The sequence below is a fragment of the Lycorma delicatula genome, chromosome 6 (genome assembly GCF_047948215.1).
Source record: "Lycorma delicatula isolate Av1 chromosome 6, ASM4794821v1, whole genome shotgun sequence".
NCBI lineage: Eukaryota > Metazoa > Arthropoda > Insecta > Hemiptera > Fulgoridae > Lycorma > Lycorma delicatula.
Window position 1 is genome coordinate 112,034,414 of NC_134460.1, and position 16,536 is coordinate 112,050,949.

At 30.1% G+C, this 16,536-nt stretch overlaps 1 protein-coding gene and 1 long non-coding RNA gene across 2 annotated transcripts in view; one reads left to right on the forward strand and one right to left on the reverse strand.

Annotated features, from left to right (window-relative positions):
* Positions 1-414: 414 nt before the first annotated feature.
* LOC142326126 (uncharacterized) overlaps positions 415-16,536 on the reverse strand; it is a 40,871-nt gene continuing 24,749 nt past the window's right edge. The window contains exon 4 of the long non-coding RNA XR_012756702.1: positions 415-1,298. This is a non-coding gene — a long non-coding RNA (uncharacterized LOC142326126). The remainder of the gene's footprint in view (positions 1,299-16,536) is intronic.
* Positions 9,943-16,521, forward strand: Ccdc56 (Coiled-coil domain containing 56). The gene is made up of 2 exons (XM_075368324.1): positions 9,943-10,091; positions 16,238-16,521. The coding sequence occupies exon 2, from the start codon at positions 16,249-16,251 to the stop codon at positions 16,519-16,521; it is 273 nt and encodes a 90-aa protein (XP_075224439.1). The 5' UTR covers positions 9,943-10,091; positions 16,238-16,248.

A 16,536-nucleotide genomic window follows, 5' to 3' on the forward strand; every position in this document is an offset into this window, starting at 1 on the left:
TACTGTAAAAACATATGAGCGAAGATTTTGAAGAGATACTTGTGTTATCCTTAATATACTATCGATGGAGAAAACAACGGAAGCAACGACGTATGTGGATACACTCGACTACGAGTAGAGACCATAGAGCGGTAATTTTTTCACTTTATTCAATGAAGTAAGGGAAGATGAAGAAAAATCTTTTAATTACCCACGGATGTCGAAGTCTTCATTTGACGATATGTTCAATGCAATAAAAGGTAAAATAACTAAAAAGAACACCCATATGGGAACATGCATATCACCAAAAGAAAAACTTGTTATAACTGTTAGGTAAGTAGACTATAAGTAAATATTTTAACATTTACATGTTTTAAAAATTTATTGTTAAAGTAACAATACAAATTTTATATCAGAAGATTTTATTACAAGAGTGTAATATTATGAAAAGATTTTCTGATCAGAATTTTTAGTCATTGTCTACTTTCATCATTTATTAGGATTCATTCTGAATCTTCCGAAGTAAAACATGACACAAATGACTGAACTGTATCTGCTGGAGAATAAACAATATACTGTTATTCGCCTGTTTGGTTGTACTAATGTTCTGGAGCAGGAACTGCAAACTATTGTGCTTCTGTCTGTTCAGTTCTTTGTTTTGTTGTTCAGTTCTCTCAGACAGCTGGTTTGAGAGACACTGAAGCGTTCTTTCAGGACGTCAACCAAGTATAATATATTGTGTTGTCTATTCTTGTTGGATTGAGACACAATCGATTTAATGCTTAATGGGTTTGCTGTTGTATGTATGAAAGTCCAATTTTAGCTGCTAATGATGTTGAGCAGTGTTGTTTCTGAAAAACGTACTTTTCGTATTTGTTAACAATTATGATTACCTCAAGAGTCTGCATTGTGAATTCATCATTTTTGGCAATGATATCAGATATGGGTGTGAAGACAATAGAAAATATATATGTTGTCGTCATCTGTTTTTTGAACCGTATCTAAGGAAGATGTAAGTTTTTGCTCAACAGGATGTAGTATTTTTTTGCCAATAACTGGATATAAAGGTTTTTTTTGGTATCAGAAGACCCAGTGGCCGCATGAGATCCGGCTTCGTTTATTTGCTGTGCAACAGTTATTTCGAGAAAGTTTGTTGTTTCTCTTGGTTCTATTGTTTCTATAAGAACGTGTAACTGTCGTGAGTACATGTAAGGCGCTTTGTAGAGGCTACGGAACCAGTTTTTATTTTTCTACGCTGAATGTCCTTCGTAAAAAAAAACTATTTCTAATACTTTTCTTCTTTTTCTGCAGAAAAACTCCTGAAAATAAAAGGAATTTGAATTAGTGTATTTTTTTTTCGAAAACACAAGTTTGAATAAAAAACAGATATCAAATGGTAATGTTTAACATTACCTGGTAATGTAATAATTATGCAAAAATTCAGCACAATATTGTGCTCAAGCCAGACAAATTTTTGAATTCTTGCATATTTTGGAATCAATGAATGATGCAGATACATTGTTCAAAATAAATAAATATGATTGCATATACTTTTAAGTTTTCTGAGAATTGAAACATCCGTTCTCTTGTTTTTAGGTGCGCGACTATTGGATGTTCTTTTACTGAATTGCATTATAATTTTCGCATCTGTAGAACTACGGCTGCTGTTATTGTAAAAGATGTATGCAGTGCAATATGACTCAGTCCTGCTGAATCTGCTTTCCATCCATTTTCCACAGACAGATGGCTTGAAATTGCTAAAGGATTTGAAACGTACGCAAAATCACATTGTATTGGTGCAATAGATGAAAAGAACATAAGAACTAAGCAGCCCCCTCAACAAGTAAAATCTACTTTTCAACGGTACTATTTGCAACGTGCGATGCAAATAACTATTTCACTTATATAGAGGTTGGATTGTATGGAAAATCAAGCGAGGAATTTTTAAGAATTCAAAGCTTTTCAAAAAATAGTGTAAACGTTCTCTTCCAGAGCCAAGCTTATTACCAAATTCAGCTGAAAAGTACCCTTACGTAATAGTTGGCGACGATGCGTTCCGCAATTGGGAATTTGCTGAATATTTTGCTAAAACTCAGTATATCTTTGAGTTTCCTGCTTCCAAACAATACATAAAATATTGATTTTGTTAATGCTCTTGTAATAAGAATATCTATTTTATAATTATAATTTTGAAATATTACTTTTTTATAAATCTTACTTAAATAAATATTTTTATTCAATAAATAAAGGTTATGTTTTTACTCAACTAACTCCTTTTTTCCTTTTCTGATACATCCCCCGGTCCAAAAATAGTAATTATATCGTTCCAGCACCGTTTTCTTTGTACTATATCGCTGTACTCTGACAGCCTCATGTCCCACAATGTAGATCGCATTTCAATTTCATGAATTAATTGTTTCATGTTTATTTGTTCCATTTTGTTACAGCTTCAACAAATAAAATTATTCAATTGAAAAAATGTATGTGATACGCTTCAGTAAACTGCGTAAAGAAATGAAATTTACCTATAGCATAAACCGCCTACACAACCGCTGTGTCTGACTTGACAAACTTAACATACTGGTAAACAACAACCACTTGAAGCTGTAAAACAGTGGAGGTGGGTCATCTGGATGTATACAGAATCGGATTACTTCCGGTTGATAAACCGCCGGTCGGCCTGCACCGCTTTGTGTCTTCGTGAGTTAAAAGCAACGGAACGACCCATAGACTCGGTAACGCTTCGGTCAAAACCGCTGTGGTCATCAGCATTAGCCTTGAAATGTTTGCATTTCTTGCTTCGTTGGGATCGTTTCCAACAAAATACGATAAGTAATCTTTCAAATTTTCAAAAGCTTTAGCCATTTCACTAATAGTGAATGTTTTTTTTTCTCTTGCTTGGCTACCTGAGGGTTATCTTCTGCTTCTTCACTATTAAGTAATTATACAAGATCTTCATTAGATAATTCTTGAACGCGGGATTCGATTAGTTCATCAAAGTTTTCTTGATCTGCTGTACATCAAACCCAAGGCTCAAGGTTCAATTTAATAATAATATTACAAAAATTTTTAAAGATTTTTAAAAACTTGCTTTATATTTTTTATTCAAACACTAATCAAATTTAATCATACTTTGCATGAGTTTAATTAGTAGGTTAATTTGTATTTAAAACCCTGCATAGCTGTTTTGCAGATTTTGCAATTTTTTTATACCTGCACCCTTAATTTACTCCTGTACAGGAGGGGATGTTTGCAGAAGTAATGGTGGGATATTGTATTGTCACTTGACCTTAGTAACTGCAAAATTTCATCAGTCGGCAATGTCAGGACGTATGTTAAATTAAGGATGCAAGATTTGAGAAAAAAACATTGTAAAATAAAGCATTTAAAAAATTGAAGTCTTATATCAAGATTCTTTAAAAAATAATCCAACAATTTCATTAGCTACTGGTTTTGTTATACCTTCATTTGGTAATTGTGTTAGAGCTGCTTCAGGCTAAATTCTTTTCCAAACTCAATTCAAGTAACTCTTTGTTACCTCATCCCCAGCATTCTGCTATAATATCAACAGCCATTTTGATATTAAATATTTTCAAGAAATGTGTAACATTTTCTTTTCCTTTGAATCGAGTTGTGGATCATTTTCTTAAATGTTCAAATCAGGAATGAAACTTCTTTTAGTAAAATAATTTTGAAATAAAATGCTTGTAACCCAACCTTTTTTAATTGATTTCCAGTAAACTGGCATTTCTGTTTATGATATGCCTTTAAATTCCCTTGGAGTTTCAGAATGATAAATAACTAAAGGTTTTAATTTTAAATCATCGGTAGCATTAGAGTCTAATAAAATCATACACTGATCTTTTGGTGCTTTAAAACCTGAAACAGATTATCTTTGAATGAAACAAATATATGGCTGGATATACTTTTCCAAAAGAGCCCAATTTCATCTAGTTTAAACATTTGTCTGGGTTCATAGTTTTCTTCATTAACAATTTTCTTTAAAATTATTAGAAAATTTTCAGTAGCTTCTTTATCAGCAGCTGCAACTTCCCCAGTTAGTTTCAAACTGTGGAAACCATGACAATCCTTAAATTTTTTGGAACTATTCGTTGCTGGCAATAAACATTTTTGCTTCTGCGCTATATTTTAACGAGTCATAAATGCTAATAGCTTTTTCTTTAATTACCTGCATAGAAACAGGAACGTTCTCTTGATTTTGATATTCAATCCCTGTGCTTAACATCCTTTCCATTTTCTCTGTAATTGCAGATCGAATCACTGAAACTGTTGCAGTCTTCATTCGCATAGCACCTTTACAGGCTTCTTTATTTTTTTCTGAATTGTTGATTCAGTAAGCCCAGTCATTTCTTTTAAGTCCTTAATTTTTTTAGCGCCTTTTTGTATTTTTTAACATCTAACTTTTCTTCTAGAGTAATCACTTTCCTTTTTTTTAAAGTTTTATTCAAATTCATATTGTACACACAGTAACAATACAAAAACAAGAAATGAAAGACTGACAAATTGTAATGTTGTAGCACAATTAAACTTTATAAAGCAACTTTCCAGTGTAAAAATAGGTAGGGGAATTGATCTATTCAAGAGCAATGAGTAAGATAATGTTATGTAAACATCTGTTAAGATAAACAATAGAAGTGATGATTCATGGAATTATTGCGTAACAGTATGTACAGTAGTAACAGTAATAAACTAAACCCCAATTCCTAAAATTACACTAACTGTACATACATGCTGTTGTATCTAACAGAAATAAATTTAGCAATCATATAGTAAGCCTACAGTACACATGTACAACAAAATCGTGCTAATGTGAATTCACATAAGTCGAGGCCTTGCTATATATCTGATTTCTTCAGTGCAACAGTTTGGTAACCACAGGACTTGAAACTTTGAGTGATGTGAAGTATGTAGGTTTCAGAATAGTCAGCCCTCATCTACAAAATAGTAGTTATAGCTAGTAACCTCATCCTTTATATGAGTAAAAAGGTATTTTGCACAGTTCTAAGCATTACTTAACAAACACTACAAGGAGGTGACCATACCATGCCACACACCCATTTATAAAAACCAAATGGAAAGAAGAAGAAGTATAGATTTTTAAAACATCAAAAATAAGAAAGTAAAACAAGTAAACAATCACAAAAACTTGAAGCATTTGATGGGATTATAACATAAAGAGCTATTTACAAATTGACAACAGTTAATTTAATTTAAGAAAAAGAAAAGCAAAAGAGAAATGGTTGAACCATAACAATAATGGAAAGGAGATTAAATGAGGTGGGTATTAATTGAAGTGGGGCCCACGAGGTCCCACTTCAATTTAAAATCTTATACCAAGGCTCAGTTTAAAAAATCAGAAATCTTATCCAAGGTTCAGTTTAAAAATTCAGTAGTCTTATATTAAGATTCCATTATCATTTCAGATATTTTAAATTGTTGATATGCCAAGGTTCAGTTTAAAATATTAGAAGGCTCAAGGTTCAATTTAATAATAATATTACATAAATTTTTAAAGATTTTTAAAAACTTGCTTTATATTTTTTAATCAAATTATTATCATACTTTGTATCAGTTTAATTAGTAGATTAATTTGGATTTAAAAACCCTGCATAGCTGTTTTGCAGATTTTGCAATTTTTTATACCTGCACACTTAATTTCCTCCTGTACAGGATGGGATGTTTGCAGAAATAATGGTGGAATATTGTACTGTCACTTGACCTTAGTAACGGCAAAATTTCATCAGTCGGCAATGTCAGGAAATATGTTAAATTAAGGATGCAAGATTTGAGGATAAACATGAAAAAAATTGAAAAACATTGTAAAATAAAGCATGTAAAAAATTGAAGTCTTATATCAAGATTTTTAAAAAAATAAGAAGTCTTATGTCAGGTTTCAATTTTTTAAAAAGTCAGAAGCCTTACATTCAAAGTTAAATTTTAAAAAAAATTAGAAGTCTTATACAAAGTTTGATTTAAAAAATCAAAAGGGCTGAGCTTAATTTTAAAAAAGACAAAATCTAATATTCAGATTTAGTTGAAAAATCAGAAATCTTAAGTCGAGGACAGATTAAAAAATCAGAAGAATTATAAAAATCAAAAGAACTCCAAAATATTATAGTTTTATTTTATATATTAATTATTTAATATTTGAAATTTTATATAATAGAGGAAGTAATAACATTAAATAAAAATATAAGACTTTGTATTAAACCAAAATTAGTTTTTTAGTAAAAAATTTTCAAAATTTCATTTTTTAAAATTTATATTAACATTTAGTAAAAAACAATACATTTCAGAGAAATAGACAGTTCTAAAAATGATTTAATTTCCTTAATGTATTTAATTCTAGATGTAAGAACAAATTATTTAAATATAATGCATTTTTTTAAAAATAACATCTATAAACACTGTTACATAATTTACCCATCATGCATTTCAACAATTTAATAGAAATTTTATTAACCTTTAGCTGGATTCAACTTTCAGTGAGAGTGCTGATTGGCAGTGTAACTGAGATTTTAAGCATTCCCTAAAAGAAAAAAATAAATTCTGGAAGGCTGGTCATTCAACCTTTTCTTTCTTTTTCCTGTTTAGCCTCCGGTAACTACCGTTTAGATAATTCTTCAGAGGATGATATGTATAAATAACTGGCTTTACTAGGACTTGAATGCTGGAACTCTCGACTTCCAAATCAACTGATTTGGGAAGACGCGTTGTTCACCACTAGACCAACCCAGTGGTGGTCATTCAACCTGGTTGGTAATTTGATGTACCTATGTAAATTATGGAATAACTTGGTGAAGGAAAAGTTCTAAAAACTTGCCTTAAAAACAAATCATGTTGCTTGTAGCTTCATCTTTTTGAGAAAGATAGATCTTTTTAGATGTAAAGTGAATTCAGAAACTAAAATGTATACAAAATAATAAGGTTAAACGTCCACATCTGGCAAAAAAGAAAATTCTCTTTCACTACAATAATGTACCGGCACACACTTCTTATGATGTTAGTCCAAAACTACGTGACCTACTCTTTGAAGTGTGAAAGGATTTGGCTCCCAGTGATTACTTCCTTTTCCCAAACCTGAAGAAATAACTTGATGGATAAAGATTCACTTCAAATGATGAGGTTAACTGAGATAATTGCTTATTTTGCAGAGGTGGTCAATATTGCATTATACTGAGGGTATTAAAAAGCTGGAAAGTTGTTGGTTCTAAATGTATCGAATTGCAAGTTGAATACATTGAAAAATAAAAATTTTTTAAAAATCTAGTTTTCTTTGTCAGGCTTAGAACTTTCCATACAATCCTTGAATTTGATATATTTAGTATACTCATATGAATTTAATATTGTTTCTTTTTTATATTTTAAATTATTTATATGGATTTTAATCACCACAACTATTTTTGATTTTATAATTAATATCAGATAATGCATAGAAATTTAAATTTATTAATAATTTTTTGGATAAAGTTTTCTTCCATAAGAACATTAAACAATTCCATTCCTTAAGCTTTTTTAATAACAAGAGGAGATATCCCTGAGGTTTAAGGGCCTTTCTACCTCTGTATTTCTTGTGAGAAATTTTTATATCACCCAACACCATATGTTGCATTAGGTCATGGTGAGTTGTAGAGGTTTCAGTAGTTTTTAGGTAATTATACACTACCATTTGGGAGCACCTAATATAACAATAATGTTTGTACATTTTAAATATTTTCCTGTAATTTTTTGCAACCTAATTTTGTTTGATTTAAACCTACCAGTGAAACAATTAGATGTAAATTTTTGTTTTAATTTAGATTTAGTTTAAAACCATGTTTCTGACAAGAAAATAAATAAATCTTTTCCTGTAAAAATTGTCAGATACGATTATTTTATACTATTGTTTATGTGTTATGTAATTTTTATTTTCATTTATTTATATATTATTTCCTTGGTATCTAGTAACGATAATAGTTAACAGTTAAAATGGCCATCTAGTTTCAGATTTTAAGTAAAACCTTTTGTGAATGGTTTTTGAGCCTTTTTTTTTGTTTTGCAATTTATTTCAGCTAACTGTTAGTTTCAAGTTAGAGCTGTTAGGAATTAACTTTTTTTTAATAATACAGAATGAAATAAATTAATTAAAATTTGGAATATACCATCAAGGATTTTATTTTTACAGGAGGTTTTAATCACAACCAGTTTGTTACTAAAAACTTTTCCCAACTTTGCTTTTTTTACACAAAAATTGTCTCAGTACTTTCCATGCATTTCTCTAAACTATGGGATTTATGTAATTTTCACAAATCATTTTTGTCTAAAACTAAAAAATAGATTCTACAGAAGCTATCAGCCCAACCTAATATAAATTGTGGTTCTCAATCTTATAACATGAATGTACACAGATGAACTAAAAATATGTGGTAAATTATATTACACATTTATTTATACATACATAACAGCTCTCTTGCTGTATGTAGTCTTTTCAATAACATTAAAAAATGCTAAGTATTTACAAATAGTTTAAACTAACAGCATCTCTGGAATTATTTGATATTTACAGGAATTACATAACAATGAACTTGTAATCCTAGATTTAGAAATATGATTGCCAAGAAAATTAAATTACTGTTTTTACTATCTTCTTGGAAGAATTAACAAATTTTTTCAGAGAATAAAATTTCCTATAAAAAAATGTCTGGCCTATTTATGTTTATTCATTTCTTATGAAGATAAGATACCTATAGGATCTAAAATCTCATACTGCAAGGGAAAATCCTTGGAAGACATTTTCCTACCCACAGCTTAAAAACTTTCATGGGATTAGTGATATGGAAAGTCTTCAGAAGCATTATTCCAGCCAGTTCTCAGTAAATTCAAGATAATAAGTATGATAATCGGTGTGGTAGCCTACAATGGTCAAAATTATCTTCTAGAAAAAGAAAATATTATAAAGTGAAAAACATTTAAAAAAGCAGGCACAACTCAAATGACATGCTCTTGATTGCTTTCTATTAAAGTAGGAATAGATACATTCTTAGTGGTAGTTGAAATGGAAATTCTATTCAGAATAATTGAGAGCATTAATCAGTAATTAGAAATTCTACTAACATTTGAATATCTACTTATTTAACCTTTTTTTGTTATCAGTGGTGGCTCACATATAGGAACTGCAACACCCCCTATTTTCACTTGATGTTATTGATAACATTTAATATGAGTCCTTTTTCTTTAATTCTTTCTTTATACTTGTACAATACACAATTCTTAAGCTTGATGTCAGTAGCCATCCCCCAGTTTATGAAAAAGATATAAAAATCTTTGTATGGAACTATGTGCTTCACAGTTCCAGTGGTGTGGTATTCGGCTGTTGTGCGCATGCACACATAGGAGGAAGCTGCATGTGAGGCTGTGAGGGAGAGAGAGCACTATCACCCCCACAGTGTCGACCCTGGTGTGCTGGTACAAGGAAGGTTTTTTTTTACTCCGTGTGAGTTGTGCTTAAAATCATATTCTTGAATGTGATAAATTGTAGAATTAGATTATTATCCTGCCTCCAGCTATTCTATTCGATTAAATTTTTTGGTTATTTTATTTTAATTAAAGATTAAATTTTGTTTTAAATTAAAACAAGAAGAATGGATTTCATTTTTAAATGAACAGATCAAGCTTGAACTGTAACAATTAAGGAAAAAGTAAATAAATAATGTTTGATTTTGTTCTTTTAGCATTTTATCAAGTTTCTGAATTAATTTTCTTTTTATACATGTTGTTTCCGTTTTACAAAATTTTAAAGCAAAGGCTAGAACTTTTCTGGAGCAGCACTCCCACTAATTTTAGCTACGAGCCGCCACTGTTTATGTTATAATTATCATTCGAATAAACCGCTTCCAAATACGCCTGGCAGTCTACTTCGAAAATTATCCGCGAGCAGCAGAATCATCGTTATAATCATATGTGCTTAACTAAAGATAACCTTAGCGTATTAATAAAGAGGTCCTAAAGTATCTTAAAATTTTTATGGAATTTATTGTTAAACTTATGACCAAATAATTTTGTTTCAACATCTATATGCAGAGAAATTCGTTTTAAATACATTTATTTAATTGGTGAGTAATAACACTTTTTACTTTCTATTTGAATTCAAGTTCAGCAAGTGTCGGTATTCTGGTATAGGAGATGTAAAATGTTTATTTACTTGTTATTCCTCGTGTACTTTACTTATTTTTTTGGTTTACATTAACTAATTGTAATTCATATTCACTATTTTGTAAAAACTGTTAAACATAATTCAGCTATCAACAAACGTTATAATCGCATTCATAGTAGGTTGTACCTGAAAACTAGATCGTGGATACCGGTGTTCTTTGGTGGTTGGTTTCAATTAATCACACATCTCAGGAATAGTCGAACTTAAACTGTACAAAACTACACTTAATATATATACTCATGCATATCATCCTCAGAAGTATTATCTGGAAGATAATTACCGGAGGTTAAACAGGAAAAAGAAATTAGGTTGAACTTAAAGAAACTTGATAATAAAAATTAAATAAATTTTTATTTTATGATATTAAAAAGTAATTTATAATAATATATAATTTCTGTTTGATGTTAAGATATAATTTATGATTAGATCCGTTTTCATTATGGTCTTGAACTGTTGGCTGTATGAGTTATAGATTCATCGCCGATTTTGATTTAACGAAATAAAAATAATTTTAGTCAAAATAGAATTAATCTCTTGACTGTTTATTTTAAAAGATGATGGTGTTATCTTACAAATTTTTATATTGGACAATTATATGAGTATTTTTATATGTCAATTATATAATTTGTATAAGCTAATATCTTAACTTACATTTCACCAATTTCCCATCATGTTTCATTCATACATGGTACTCTATCTGTTTGCCTGCAATTAAATATAGTACTTATTACATGATAATAATAATTTATTTACAAATAGTACTTTGTGCTCGTTTATGTCTTTATTTCACAATTTTTGCTATTACATTTTTCATAAAATTTATAAAAAAAAATTAGATATTGTTGCACAAAATACTACTAGTTTAGCTACCTAAACTAATGTTCTGTTATTTAGACATATATAATTTCTAAACTAATAATTTTTTTAGTGCAATATATCTTGAAACATAGCATTGCACACAAATCCTATTTCACAAGGAGTACAGTAATACCTACTCTCTCTCCATTTTTTGTCCAGTGAACAGATGAAACACCATCTGGTCGAGTGTTGTTTCTTTCCTTTAAAGGGATGTATTTTAGAAAATGACTTTCCTGGACACTGAGGGTTTTCTGAACTTGAAGGCCTTTCCACAAGAGGTCGTATTTTTTCAGCCAGTGGTTCTCAGTGATTGATTGCCTCTACTAGTGCTTCCCTGAATTCCAAAGATTTCATTTTACCTTCCCCTTTTCCACATAACACATGAATATTGAAAATATTTTGATTTATCAAATGCCAAAACTTTGTTTTACCACAATTTTTGTCTCTTCCTTTTGATAGGATATACTGACAGCATCAGATCTACCTTGTCAACCACCCATTTGTGTTGAAGTCGTGTATTAATTGTGGGCACTACATTGTATTTTCCTTTTTTTATAATTCGGTACAATGTATTTTATGATCTGTACTAAGATACAGGACCTCACATTTATCTAATCACTTTAACAACATAAATCTGCCATTTTTTTCTGTAAGTGCAATAAATTCATTTTTTTAAAGTTTTACTTTGACTATTTCTTGAGGAACACCTACCTACTTTATTCTTCTGCACTGTTCCTACAAAGTCAGTATTTCTCTGGTTCAACTGCACTACAAGTTCAGGACTACAGTGATAATTGTGTAAACACTAACTTATCTAGAAGCCCATTCTCCAAAACTGAAATCGCTAAATTGGCCGAGTGTCCACAGACATGATTTTTTGTAATATTAGTTTCATTACCTACATACAAAATAATACTTTGAATGTATCCAGGTGAATACACTAACTACATAAGATTTAATGTCAAATCATGCTCTTTTTATTCTAATAAACTGGCGAAAGCTTAGCTACCCCTTCCTTAACAGTAAATCTTACTAACAGCAATGTTTCTTTAGAAGTGTACACTTCTTGAAATTTTTTCAGATATAATCAAAAACTGACTAATTTTAAATAGTTCTTATTTTTTATGGGGAGCTGAGAATTATCACCGAAATGTAAAAGTCTAGAAAGTAATTTTACCCTGCTGAAGGGTATAAGAGATAAAATTTATCCTGTTTAGAACAGTTTTTTCTTTGCATTATAATCATCTAATCTGGGCTTCCATTCAAGGCCATTTGTCATGTAAACTGTCAATAAAACAAATATTTCATCTTTATTTGTCGGTTTTCAAGCCTTGAGATATGAAAACTATTGCAGAACTTTACAAGATAAAAAATCTTTTAGCATAGAGGTTTGTCTGTTTGACAATTTCTTATACAAGTTCATCTGTTACAAATAATCTAAATAATTCATAGGATTATTGTAATCCATTAACTACCATGTTCAACAGTAAACGTTTTAGGTACACAAAATTTATTGGTGTAATGGTAGTTTACATACCTGTAAATAACCTTTGTTTTACATATAACCTCTGTTACTGGAGCATTATTTTCCATCAGTAAAATGTTTTCATCAATTATTTCGCCTTCTACAATTAATTCAACATCTTCCCCATTTGCAGTTACATGTCCATCACTATCAGAGCCACTATCACTACAATTTGATTCAAGCTGATGCAAAAGATCTGCAATGCCTTTACCTTTCACTTTCTCAACCATTGTCTTGTGTTCAGACTTAGGTTTCATTAATTTTTAAATACTCTTTACATATTTATATTTTGTTATTATCGTTTAAATGTATTTAATAGGATTTTTTAATTTTTATTTCTTCAGCTTTGGTCAGATTCATTCGGATATTTACAGTACACTCGGCTCCCTTCATATGCATTCGGCTGCTGTTGATTCAGCAGCTCCTTACATGTCACTCGCTCCTTTCGGATGCAATCAACGCCTGACAGTTCACACAGCTCCTTTCAGATACACCCTGCTCCTGATGAAGCAGTGGCTCCAGCTTAAGCATGTTCATCGTCATTCATGTGGTCATTCATTATTCATTCTTCAGTCGTCACTCCTGTTCAGTTCCAGCCAGTTGCCTACAAATGGCAATCGCATTATTCTTGTACAATCTCATTCAGTAACAGTTTCAGTTCATAATTCAATTATAATAAACATTTAATAATACATAAATAATTCATTTAATGCTTCAAGTATATTTAACATTCAATTTATACACACAAAGGTATTTTCAAATATAATAAAGAATTGATAATAACATCAACTTATGACTAATTATTTAAGAATCAGCACCAAACTTCATCTGTTCGTACAGTCTTGCACACACTCAAATCTAATATGTGAAACAAACAGTAGCTCACAACTAAAAAGGGAATTACATATGACACAACAAATTACAAAAGTAATTACTTATCAGCTCACACAAAGTAACCTTTTCTTTCTTTTCCTGTTTAGCCTCTGGTAATTACCTTTCAGATAATACTTCAGAGGATGAATAAGGATGTTATATATGAGTGTAAATGAAATGTAGTCTTGTACAGTCTCAGTTCGACCATTCCTGAGATGTCTGGTTAATTGAAACCCAACCACCAAAGAACACCGATATCCACAATCTAGTATTCAAATCTGTGTAAAAATAACTGACTTTACTGGAACTTGAATGCTGGAAGTCTCGACTTCCAAATCAGCTGGTTTGGGAAAATGCATTCACCACTAGACCAAGCCAGTGGGTAACACAAAGTAAACCTGTACAAAGCAGAACTCAACTGTATGTAAACAAAATATTTCACAATCGACTACTGAAAATCAATGAGAGAATTTAACCTTTTTTCACTTTATAGTTTACATAGCACTTAAGAATTTTATGTAAAAAGAGAAATTAGGCCAGCACCAAAATATATCATCATTATTTTGTATAGCAAAACAAAATTGGCTAAAAGTGACAAATATAATATAATGGGACCATCTTTTTCAGCACATATGACTGACATAATATTATGGTATTTAGTGTAAGGGGTTAATCTTAATAAACTCATTATGGCCAAGGTTTTCATTTCAAGAAATTAGGGATTACATTATAGTGTGTTTGGCATGAATGTTAAGTGCGCGTGTGTATGTGTATGTGTATGTGTGTGTGTGTGTGTGTGTGTGTGTGTGTGTGTGTGTGTGTGTGTGTGTGTGTGTATTAGAAAACTTCGAAATTAGTGTTCATCTATAACACAATTTCCTTTTTAATATGGTAGACATGTGTTTTACGTTTTTTCTACAATTTACTTAAGTAAGTTGTGTTTTTAACTAGCTATTAAATTACATTTTAACTATTTTTTTCCCTTTTTATGAAAAAAAAATTACTTTATGTTTTATGTGGAATCATCATTGTTTCCAGAATGTTTGGAAGCTAGTTTTAAGAAATTACATGTAATAAAGAAATTGCCCTTTGGGCTTGTCTACTGATTACCTTGTCATTGCAAATCAGTAATTTAACAGCTGAGTTTTGAAGTTGAAGGTCAAACCCTAGTAAAAGTTAGTTGCTTTTATATGGATTTGAATAGTAGACAGGAGATACCAGTGTTCTTTGATGGTTGGGATTCAGTTAGCCACACATCTCAGGAATGGTTGCCTAATCTGTATGTTACACCTCTTTTAAATGCCATACATATCTTCCTCATATACTTGGGCCATGGGGGTTGTTTATTGTTCAGTAGTTGAGCAAATTGCAACATACACTTTAGGAAAATAAATAGCCAAGCCTTATTCATACTATTTTGATAAAATTTATATTATGCCTAATATTTGTGTGTTACTCTCTAAACTTCTGCAAATTTCCTTTTGTTTTGTATTATTTAATCTAGTCTTCACGTTCTGTGGTGGCAGACTTTTAGTGTGTTTTGTATGCATTACTTTAAAAAAGTATAGATTTGTTTGTGAAAAAAATTCTTTCTCTTAAAGAATGTACAAAAATAATTTTAATTTAAATATAGAAATCCTTCATATTTTCAAATTAAGATAACATTTTAATTTCCTATCACTTCTATAAAAATGTTTAATGTTATTTTTTGTAATAGTATAACATTTTTGGAAATATAGTGAGATAACATAAACAACATGTAAGAAAACATTGAAAATGAAATCAAAGATTTATAAAACATTACCAATTTTAAAAGTATGAAGGGACTTGCCTGTGCAATATAATGGTAATCCAGATAAATAATCAGTGAATTAGATAGATTTTCAGTCAGTCCTTTCCATTCTCTGTATGCAAAAGCTTCTCTCCAAATACAGCCATAACTGATGACTAAAATTTCAATTTTATTTCTAGTCATGAAAAATATAAATTAATTTGCAGTTTTAACAAGTAATGTAGTTGAATGATTTATCATCTTTTGTTTTAAAATAATGTCAAGAATATGTGATAGATCCTTTAGTCTGTTTTGTCAATTATTCTTTATTAAAAAAAGTTTTCAGCAATAAACCAAAATCTTTAACACCAACTGTTAACAAGTTATTTTTAAAAAAGTAACACACACCTTATGAAACATCTCAAATAATTCAAAATATTTCCCCCAATCAATAAGCTTCAAAAGGATTGTACAGAAAGGATTTTATACAACTTCAGCATTAACTGATTTCTTTCAGACTATTCTTTCTAAAATCAGTGCTGGAGAGTATGTGGTGGTTTTGCTTTAGATTTGATAAAAGGTTCCAATAATATCAAGTCACAGTAAGATCATAAATAATGTGAATTTTTCAGTTGTATATAACTTATGTGCCGTCTTTCAGTAATATCCAAGAATTTATCAGTGTATTGAAAAAAATGTATAACTCTTTAGAAACACCTGTCTTTCAGTTGTTAAAACAGGTATTCCGCAGCATCAATTGAAGAGTTGTTACGTACATTTGTACTCTGATGACACTTCTATAACATTTTGGAATAAATCAAACATTAACCTTAAACATTCTGGTTATATTCCTAAATTTAAGACTTGTAAGACATTTAGATATTTTAAATAAATAAAATTATAAGTTTATATGGTTCATGATTTATTTTTAGAATAATAAATAATTTAATGCAGTGTTAAGAGTAATGCTGTTTAATTTGTATTACTATGTATTGAAGTATTCTTTTTCTACTTTCAGATTTTCCTGTAATGGCAGATGATCAGTTAAAACAGTTTGATCCAGAAAAACAAAAACATTTGCTAAGTAAATCAACTCTAGAATTTATGAAAATAGTTGAAGCAAAAAATAGAGAAAGAGTTGAAAGATTAAGAAGAATTAGGCAGAAAAATATTTACACTGGTCTTGGATTAGGAGCAGTTGTATTTGGAATTTATGGTTACTCAATATATTCTGTAAAACAAGAAACATTTTTAGACGATTTTGAACCTCCTGTACTGGTTCCCAAATCTGATGATAAATAAAGTAATATAATAATA